Here is an 11,286-nt window from a genome sequence, read left to right as displayed (position 1 = left end):
GATTGTTGGCCATCAACATGAGCATCTCTTAATAAATGGCAAAGTGACGGCCTCGATAAAGTTGATATGACAACCTCATGCTTACTCTTATCCGCTTATTGCAGAACGAGCACATTGAGCAGCGTCGTTGCAAACATGAGGAGCAAGATTAGGAGTAGTACTTCAGTTACTTCATGAGTACCCTAGCTACTTAAGTGCGTGTATCATTGTTTTTGCAAAGTTGCCTGCAACCATTAATCGACACGCGCGTTGAAACTATAGAGTGCAGTGATCATGTAGCCACGTGGAGACCATGGCATAGCCCCCCAAAAATCTCCATTTTGATCACATTAAAATGTATATTAATTAATAAGTTTCTTTTTTTAAAAAATATATACTGTGCTCCTTTTTTTATGTTCCCCTTCCTGCACTATATATTTTGCTCAATTGTAATTAAATTAATCCAGTAACCCATCCAATTATTAATGACTCCTAACATGCATGTTTCTTGCAATTAATATTCAAATCAAGCATATGCATATATATGCATTCAAGACTTTTTCAGTCGTATTAAAAATATTTACTTCTATTTCATCATTCAAGCATCATTAACATTTCCATCCCATTAACAAATACCAAGATATCATGTTGATCCTCCGTAGTTGCATACCATGAATTGGGACGGCCCAACAGCAATTATATGGTGGAAGCTAGACATTAATTTCGCTAATTATATAAATACGTATGTACTTGGCCGTCAATGATCTTTTAACAATCGAATGATCAGACCACTGCTTTTTTAGATTCATGTCTTATCTACATCAGATGCTTGTTTCATTAATAGTAGTACTAGTGATGCTAAGAGTACTTTAAAGGGTGTGACATAAATTGTACCTCTCTCTGCGTGTAATTTAATTTGTCTGGGAATTTTTAGCAATATATTCTCGTGTAAGCATATAGGCCATGCAAGACCTTCGATACATGACGAACCTGATCAGAATAAATCAATCAACATGGGACCCTAAAATCCTTTTCTGTTTTGGTTTCAAAATTTAACCGGATCTTGCTTTTTATGAGTTTTCACATCGAGGTTTCCAAGTAAGAAAAAAGCTATCTAGTTTATAATTCGAATCGTACTTGATGTATCATGATCGATCAGAAATAACAGTTCATTAGTTTACTTTTTAATCGTAGCTAGCTAGCTAGGATCGATCTAGACATATAAATATATGCATGTGGACCAATGATCAGTGCGCAGAAGGGAGGCAAGCAGAAAACAGAGATCATGATAGCTAGATCAGTACTCCTCATGAATCACGATTGTTTTGCCGCTACGTTTACTGTAAACTGTAATTCTCTCCTTTTTTTTTTTTTTTGTTTCTTCAGAAGTTAATGCTTTCTCCCACCCTAGCTACCTAGCTAGCTGCGTCATATATACGTGCATGCATGCTTTTTCTAGATCGATCATCATGATGATGATCTCCAATAGCTTGTTCAAATGCCGCGGCTATGATCTTCTTTTACTTCAGTACCGTTTCACAACAAAACTTGGTAAAATATGGACCACAAAGTACTTATATACGCGTATCACTTGAAGAGCGAAGAATTTAGCCAATTACATTTAGGGTACTCAAGCACTCATGCATGCTGGTTTCCACGCGGTCTATATATACGTGGTTAATAAGCAATGGAGGACGACTACACCAACCTAATTAAATTAGGTTAAAATGTTGTGACTTCAAGCATTTTGTAGTTGTCTTTTTTAATTATTTGGGGCACCTATTTTCAAGATAATCATAGTATTCGGCCGCGTTATATGACGCATGAGGTTTGGACATATTTGGGGGCGGTTGGACGCCCATTCTCAAGACTGTTTTTTCCTTGTTAGTGTATATTTCCATAAGATTCTCAAGTAATATTTCCACATATAAGGTTTACTTCCTAAAAATAGTGATCGATGTAATTTGTTGCTTCTCTTTCGGGCATGTTGAATATTAGATATCGATCTCCATCACTTCCATGTTTATGAAATTAGGAATAATTGAAAGTTGGTATCAAGGTTATAAATTTTACTTTGAATTCTCAAATTAATTACTACTATTTTTTTAGAATTATATAATTTCATACTACCCCATTAATCCTAATTAATTTATATTATTATTATTATTATAATTATTATTATTATTATTATTATTATTATTCTGGTTTTGTCATTTCTATCAATTTTTATTTATTATAATTAATTATTATTTGGTTATTAGTTATTAATCAATACATGTTTTTACTATTTTTATTGATTACATGATACTTTTAACCTTTTGAGTAATATATAAGGTAGTTTAGATAGTTCATTTGAAAAGCCTAGGGCTCCATCGTTAACGTCTATATATACGAGAAATGGAGGATATATCATGTTGCCATGTTTGGTGCAAATTAAGAGCTATATATAAATATATATATATATATATATATAATTAATTAATTAGGGCAAAAAAATGAGATTCTTCCTTTATATAATTAAGCGCCTCGTGTGCTACATATATATTCTTACAAAAAATGGCGATGAAATGTCAAGAGAGAATATTAAGCGTCTGAGCATGAAGTAATATGCTTAAACCTGAATCCAAGACATGATCATGATACGTGATCTTCAACGTCGACCTTATTTTTATTTTTATTAATTAGGACCGGACTTAGGTTAATAATCGTCGACTTTGAAAACCCCGCGAGTTAGTCAATGCATGCATAATTCAAAGTAAGTACTTCTTTACTTGACGCCAGAAAACTTCTAAAGTCACAAAATAGCTAGCTAGATCTTATATATGTGTTAATATTATTACGTACAGTCAATCGACATCGAGTCCTCGATCGGCTATGTTCCTATGGTTAGAACAAAAAGGGATCAAAGTCAATTTTCTGGAAAATTCAAATGGCCTTAGTCAGTTTTGTGTTGTAGAATTTCAGGACAAGAGGCTAGCTAGCCAAATTGATGTTTGCTGGAATTTTTACAGAGCAGGGGAATTAACCTAACTTCTTGACAATTTTCTATTTAATTAATGGAGCTTCCGTAACTGCCTAGGAAACTACAAATTATATGGATTGCATGCTTCCGAAATGGGTCGCATTCATTAGTCAGAGATAATATTATTTTTATATATGCTTGAGCATGGGTCTATAATATATATATATATATATATATATATATATATATATATATATATATAGGAGGTGTTGCATTGCCTTATAAATTATTAGTTATTTACCATGGGTGCATGGTTGTTGGGCTGTCAACTTCCATAAATTTTGGGTTAATAAAATGAGTAATAATGATGCATAATCCATCATATTATATAATTAATGAGAAATGTTATATCACAAAGAAATTCTATAAAACTAAATTCATAAATTGGTTTGGTGATTTGATACTTACGTTAGATCGATTGTAAACTTATTTTTGTTATAAAACAGATCTAATGTCATATCATATAAAATCATGTCAGTTTGTGTATGAGTTTATTTTTATAAAATCTTTTGTAGTTATAGCACATCTCATAATTAATTTGATTATAAGAAATTACATATATACGAATTCTCTATTAGACAGCTGGGGTTTTAATAATATTTATAGCAAAGAAAAAAGTGGAAAACTCTCTCTAGATGGTTGACATTTCTTTCCCAATTTGATGTGTTAATAATTAATAAAAATGACAACTTACATAAGCAAATAGTACTGTGCAATCGGATAAGTGCATGGCTTAATTAATTGGCTTCTGGAAAAAAAAAAAGGATCAAAAGGATATATTTAAACAAGATAATAATTAATTATCTCAGTATGTACCATGTTGCAACTGTACGTACGTATTGGAAATGATCTATTCCTTTTTTAATTTTCAGAGTAATGGTTAATTAGTCCCATTTTAGACAAATAAAATTGACAGTATATATTGTTCAAGATCGAGAAGACGTTGTCGATCGAGGATGTACCGGCAACAAGGTACGTAGAAAAACAATGGCAATTACTCATGTATATATGTTGAATTATATCATGTATTCGGATCTCGGCCGGCCCCTTCATTTGGTTTCTTTCTTTCTTTAATTAAATGGCTATTAGAATAATAGATCATCAGGAGTTAGGATATACGGATAGATTTTGTAAAGGTTATCAGCTAAAATAGTGAAAAATGACTTCTTAAAAAGACAACTTTATAACGAGTGTCATGATGTGAATGCCTGCATAACTTTTGCATCATCGAGGAAGTCACACTGATCATGATCCCTGTACTGACCTGACTCATTTTTATAAGACTAATTAATTTCACCTTCCAATTTTACTTAAAAAAGAAAAAGAAACAGATCATGGTTTTCATAACCTCTGATTAACTGCATCGAGTATGAACTACCACACTTGTAACCAGTCGTAGTACGTACGTAGTACTGGATGATCTCATTGGAACCCACGATCTCATCTGGTTCTTTTAATATTTCGATATGTGTCAAGTTGGCCGTTGTTTAGACCTAGTTATTATCTTCACTAGTTTAACCGCAAGAATTAATTGGGTCATCTTTATATACAGAGAGTGAGTCCTAACGTTGTGTTTCGTATGTCTTTAAACTAAGTTCTAACAACTTAAGTTTTTAAAGTTAGGTCTGTAAAAATGAAGAAGAAATTAGTTGAGAGAGGGCGGCCTTAGAGTCTGGAGTCTTTAATGCCAAAGTCAGTAGAATATTTTGAAAGTTTGTATATAATGAGAGAGTTTAGAGAAATTTTTCGTACCTAAAAATTGTTATTTATATCGGGAGTCTGGGAGACAAACCGCGTTTGCCCCATGGAGCCCACGTCCTTTTTACCCTTCTCTTTGTCAAGGTCCTTTAACGCGGCGTGTTACTACGATGGCGTCATTAATGTGGCGTATTATTTGGATAGTGGTGTCATTAATGCGGCGTGGTCTCCTGATTTGCCTTACTTTGCTGGCGTCTTTAGTGGTCTATTAATGTCATCTTGTCAGAGGAGTGAGGGTCCCCCTTGCTTTCCAATCATTCATGTGGGCAGGTACTCAAGGGCTGGACGTTGTTCGAGAGATCTCCAGGACGGCAAATCTCATCCCCCTGCAGTTTGCTCCTATATGCGGGTTGCATCCATGAGAGTCTACCTGCAAGCCGAGCCGAGGGGCTTATTAGTTATGGGCTGGGTCTTCTTTTCTTATTCTCTTAGTTGTTCCTCACAGGCCCACTAAAATGGAGGAAAACCCCTTACAGAGAGGATATTAATACCTCAAAGTTTGGTTGTCAAACGAGCAGTCTTAGATATTGCAATATTTCATTTTGACAATAAGGTCTTATTTGTTTTCGCAGATAAGATGAATTGAGATTAAAGTAAAAAGTTAAATAAAATATTGTTAGAATATATTTTTTTAATATTATTTTTTTATTTGAAAAAAATTAAATTATTTATTTTATTTTGTATAGTAATTTAAAAAAATTATAGTAATTAAATTATATGAATTGAAAAGAGTTATAAAAATAAACTAGACCTAAAATTCACCTTTTTTTTTTCCAACGACAAGCAGTGATTTACCCATTTTTATTTTCTTGTATATATAAAATAAGAATCAATGGCTAAAGTTCCTTGGGATTCCTTTACCATTAAATAAAACGTGAGTACCCACGTACTATTGTTAATCTTGCATTAGATTTTTTAAATAATAAATTTATCCTAATCATTCGCAAAAGATGGTGAAGAAAACAATGATAATGTAATGCAACTGTCATGACGTAAAAGTATTGCAAAAGTTTACCTACCCTTCGGATATAAAAATGTTTGCACAAGCCTAGACATCGAGAACCAGTACAAAGAAAATATTCTAACTAAATCAAGGTTTAACAATAAAGAAAATGCACATCAAAGTCACGTCCACGTGAATGCTGCACCCCAATATCTTTTGTAAGAATCATGCTAGTTAATTTGGATTCTCATTTTATTTTCTCATTTTGATCGTTTATTTATTTTTTTTATTTTTATTTTTACTTACTGATTAAAAAAATGATTATTATTATATTGATATATTTTTTTATTTTTTAAAAATATTTAAAAATATTAAAAAAATGTAAAATAAAAAAAAAAATTTTTGATGAATTTTACCTAGATAACACGTCCAGCAATCACGGTTGGGCATCTACCTAGCATTACTCCTTTTTTAATCACATAGTTATCTTAATTGTATCCTTATAGTCATGATAGATAATAATTATATAACTATCAAAATTTAATAATTATTAATAAATAAATTATTAAACTCGCCTTTTGATCTTATTACTTTATCGTTTTTGGATCAATCGATGATTTAAGATGGTAGGAAAATATATTTTTTTCTCAATTAATATTCTAGATGTTAATGTGATAAAATTCTTATTAATGAAATTTGAGATATTGGAAAGAAATCATAAAAGATTAATATTCTTTAAAATCTGAGTATTGCTAATTTAAAGTACTATAAATGAGATAAACACATGAAATGAGACATTTATATCCCGTTCAAATGAATTTCTCATGTAGTATGAAATGTTCTATTATGATGTTAAATTCATTTCATTTATATGTTTTTTCATGTTCTAAATTTTAAAAGTGTGATCAACGGTGTAAGTGATAGCCGATAATTTATGGTAGATTACTTATGTACGTATGATCACTGGCCAGACAAAGCTAGCTGCTGTGAGATAGAAATGTTTTCTCAGCTCTGATTATAATTCAAAGTTAGATTGTGTCCCAAAATTGGTTATAGCTTGGTATTATGGTCTCGATCAACCTTCTCCACGTCTCCAAAACTGGCTTCTTAGCCGGCCGCTGTCGTTGTCGAAGACCAACAGCCTTCCAAGTCTCTGCTGACCTGGCAAAGAGATCGGCCCCACATGTCGGGCTTGAAATAGACATCATACGTGTCCTGGACCCCACATGTCACCTTTTACACGTACATTTTGTGAGAAAAAGATTTTTTTCCTATTGGCGCTGTCGCTTTGATCGGGTAAAGCTCATTGGCGTCCTTCCAAGATACTATTGGTCCGGCCATAACCGTGGCTAACACTGTTACGTGGAATATGACGCGGCATGAGAATATACAAAATGTTTTTCTGAATTTCCATCCTACTTCACCTATAAAAAGCTCCCCACGAGTTATGAACCGCACTGCACCACTGCTCTCTCTCTCTCTCTCTCTCTCTCTCTCTCTCTCTCTCTCTCTCTCATATGCTCAGTTTAATTGCTTTTTAATTCCCTGAGTTCCTCTTCATCTGAACCTCCAACAATGGCCATTGATTCACAGCTCTCGTCTCCGCTAGGCCCTCCGGCATGCGAGAAGGATGCGAAGGCTCTTCAGTTCATCGAGGATATGACAAAGAGCGTAGACGAGGTCCAGAGGAGAGTTTTGGAGGAGATACTGAGTCAGAACGCCGACACCGAGTACCTCGGGAAGTTCCAGCTCAATGGGGCGACGGACCGCGACACTTTCAAGTCGAAAGTCCCTGTGGTTACGTACGAGGATCTTCAGCCTGAGATCCAACGTATTGCTAATGGCGACCTCTCCCCAATCCTATCAGCTCACCCTATTTCTGAGTTCCTCACCAGGTGAGGATATTATCAAGACTAGTCTCACTTTCATGATATCGATGTACGTTCGCTATATATTTTTTGTCATCTTCGTTAGTTTGCTAAAACATAAAGTAACAATGAAGTAAAGAAAATATGCGCGCAGAAGATCAGTACTTTGAAGAGAAATCATGTTCAGCAAGGGACAGCAAAAAGAAAAGAGAAGTGCAGACACAAAAGATTACAAAAAGTAAAATTACAACTGACGTGATTCGTACCATCCGACGTTAGATCCACTTGATAAATCATAAAAGTAATTTTAACGTTATTTTGTAGGTTTAGTTTTATACAATATTCCATTAATATTTGTGATCGAAGTACTATTTCTTGAAAAGATAATAAGCGGTTGGACTCCTTAATTCTATGATCGATGTACACGTACAAATTAACCCAAAAACGTTACAATTTGATTGTATTCGGAGGAGTTGCTTATAGGAAGCTAGACAAATATGGCAATTCACAGAACCTTTTTTGCGCACAATTCACACAAATTAACACACAGTGAATTATTGTTTTGGGTGAGCCATGATGCTCTAGCTAGCTAGAAAATATTGCAATAACATTCTAGTGGTATTGTGCGGAGTTTTTACATTGTTTTTGTGAAACTTGCAGCTCTGGAACTTCGGCCGGTGAGAGAAAATTAATGCCAACGATTCATGAAGAGATGGACCGTCGCCAGAAATTGTACAGCCTTCTCATGCCGGTGATGAACCTGTAAGCATATCGATCTTAGACTTAGTCTGCTGTTATTTTTCACAAGGGCACGTGTCTTGTGTTGTACATCTTGATGAAATCCAGTTAAATATTATGCTTTGTTCTTTACAGATACGTCCCGGGTCTAGACAAAGGGAAGGGACTCTACTTCTTGTTCGTGAAGGCCGAGACCAAGACTCCAGGTGGCCTCGTGGCACGTCCTGTGCTCACCAGCTACTACAATAGCGAGCAGTTCAAGACCAGGCCATATGACCCTTACAATGTTTACACCAGCCCGAACGAGGCCATTCTCTGTGCCGACTCTTTTCAGAGCATGTACACCCAGATGCTCTGTGGCCTCCTCATGCGCGAAGAGGTCCTCCGAGTCGGTGCTGTGTTTGCCTCGGGCCTACTGAGAGCTATCCGCTTCCTACAACTTCACTGGAAACAATTGGCCTACGACATCTCAACTGGAACCTTAAACCCTAAAATCACAGATCCATCTCTCCGGGATTGCATCTCCAAAATCGTCAAACCCAACCCAGAACTCTCCGAGTTCATAACCGAAGAGTGTTCGGCAGAGAATTGGGAAGGTATAATCACAAGAATTTGGCCAAACACGAAATATCTAGACGTGATTGTAACGGGAGCTATGGCTCAGTACATACCGACACTTGAGTATTACGGTGGAGGGCTGCCTCTTGCCTGCACCATGTACGCATCCTCCGAGTGCTACTTTGGGCTTAATCTAAAGCCAATGTCCAAGCCTTCTGAGGTTTCCTATACTTGCATGCCAAACATGTGTTACTACGAGTTCTTGCCACACGACCCAAACGCTCCAGCTCTATCTCGCGACTCACCTCCACGGCTTGTCGACCTTGCTGATGTAGAAGCCGGGAAACAATACGAGCTCATAATCACAACCTATGCAGGGCTCTGCCGCTACCGAGTGGGTGACATCCTCCAAGTCACCGGTTTCTACAATTCGACTCCACAATTTCGCTTCATAAGAAGAAAGAACGTGCTGTTGAGTATCGACTCCGACAAGACAGACGAGGCTGAGTTGCAGAAGGCTATCGAAAATGCATCAGTGTTCCTACGGGAATTCAACACAAGCGTGGTCGAGTACACGAGCTACGCTGACGCAAAATCGATCCCCGGACACTATGTTATTTACTGGGAGTTGCTAGTGAAGGATCCGGAGAATTCACCGAGTCATGAGGTACTGAACCAATGCTGCTTAGCCATGGAGGAATCTATGAACTCGGTGTACAGACAAGGCCGAGTTGCGGACAACTCAATCGGACCACTCGAGATCAGGGTGGTTAAGAATGGCACATTTGAGGAGCTCATGGATTATGCAATCTCTCGTGGTGCATCGATCAACCAGTACAAGGCACCAAGGTGCGTGAATTTCACCCCTATCATGGAACTCCTCGATTCCAGAGTGGTCTCGGTGCATTTTAGCCCAGCTGCGCCGCACTGGAACCCTGAACGGCGTCGTTGTTGACCGCGGGACGGCATGGGAAGAAAAGAAAGATATAAAGATTCTGTTGGGCTACCAACCAAAAACGCCATGCCTTGTTGAATTTTTATCTAGCTTTTAAAAGTGTCTTTTGTTTCAGTATCTTTTTTGAAAGTTTTCAGGGTGTGTGTCTGTGAATAAGTTCGAATAATCTTCTGTGCGCATGATGTAATTGTCACGGATGTGTTTGTTAGTGTCCATCGTATCGTATCCTTTTCCGTCAGTTCAGCTTTCTCAAAGCTGATCAGGAAAAGACGTTGAAAGTGTCGTAGGTCATGGAACATGAAGAGCTTTTGTTTCATAGTGGTTATCGTGGATGTAATAAGATGGCAAATCCGTAAAATTATTTATGTTTTCAAGTTCTTTTCTTTTTTTTTTTTTTTTTGGGTTCCTCGGCGTGTTTTGAAGGTCGTAATATTGTGTGTTTGTCTGTCTGTCTCTGTGTGTGGGCTCTATTTGCATGGAATTTAGCTCACGTGCAAGATATTCCCCTGCAGGGTTTGATCGTGTGGAGGTCATCACGATCAGTGAGTTCCTTTCCCCAGGAAAAGAAAAGGAAAAAATCTTTAAAGAATGATGGATGCTAGTGATTAACTCGCGCGCGCGTTTTGTTTTCATCAGCATCTTTCAGATTGAAAGCATGTATCCCGAGGCTCTGAATCGATGGATGGATATCTGCCTACGTTTGGGTGGGTTGGATGTGGATCTCTGACATTATCTATGAACTGATCTGCTTTTAATTATAACAACATACGATATTTACGTCATATACGTAATGAAGTGTCGATATTTAGCAATGCCCGCATCTTTTTTATTGGTCATCAACTTATCATAGCTCATGAATAATATATATATATATATATATATATATATATATACGCACATACATTAAGTGGCATATTTCTTGGCAAAAAGTCTTCACAAATTCAAATTATTTTTGGTCTTTTTCTTTCTATTGTTTCTTGATAGCTTTGAAACAAGCGCTGCAAAACTTGTTATGATGATAGAATTGATATGGTTGATTCTGTTTGGCATGTCATTAAAGTTTGGATTTGTAAGATCATATAATTAATAATGAAAATTTCTTGTATTTCTAATCAGGATGTCGCTATATTGAATAGACTGGATCTTCGTGTAGTTTTTCCTAAGCCTAAGACGGTCTATGTGGTGAGGTGGTCTAGAACTCCTCAATGTTAGGTGAAGCTAAATACTGATGGTAATAGTTTGGGTAATTCTTATTCGAATAGTGTTGGAGGTGTTATTCGTGATAGTTTTGGCCGATTTAAAGTGGCTTATTCTTTTTTTTTGGGTCAGGAATCAAACAATTTTGCTGAATTGAGAAGTTTGTGAGAAGGGGTTAGGAGGTGCTATTAGCTTGGTTTCTCCCGAGTTGAGATTGAGATAGATTCTCAGCTTCTTGTTAATTGGCTTACTAAGGTGTTTGTCGTAT

The 11,286-nt window shown here is 36.2% G+C and overlaps 1 protein-coding gene across 1 annotated transcript; it reads left to right on the top strand.

The window, feature by feature from the left end:
* Nucleotides 1-6,987: 6,987 nt before the first annotated feature.
* LOC121237162 (probable indole-3-acetic acid-amido synthetase GH3.1) lies at nucleotides 6,988-10,189 on the top strand. The gene is made up of 3 exons (XM_041133774.1): nucleotides 6,988-7,597; nucleotides 8,231-8,332; nucleotides 8,444-10,189. Exons 1-3 carry the CDS (start codon nucleotides 7,278-7,280, stop codon nucleotides 9,819-9,821), a joined length of 1,800 nt encoding a protein of 599 aa, XP_040989708.1. The 5' UTR covers nucleotides 6,988-7,277; the 3' UTR covers nucleotides 9,822-10,189.
* The last annotated feature ends 1,097 nt before the right edge of the window (nucleotides 10,190-11,286 follow it).

This window comes from Juglans microcarpa x Juglans regia, chromosome 1D (genome assembly GCF_004785595.1).
Source record: "Juglans microcarpa x Juglans regia isolate MS1-56 chromosome 1D, Jm3101_v1.0, whole genome shotgun sequence".
In the NCBI taxonomy this organism is placed as follows: Eukaryota; Viridiplantae; Streptophyta; class Magnoliopsida; order Fagales; family Juglandaceae; genus Juglans; species Juglans microcarpa x Juglans regia.
Note: the sequence above shows the minus strand (reverse complement) of the source record. Positions and strands in the feature narration are given on the sequence as shown.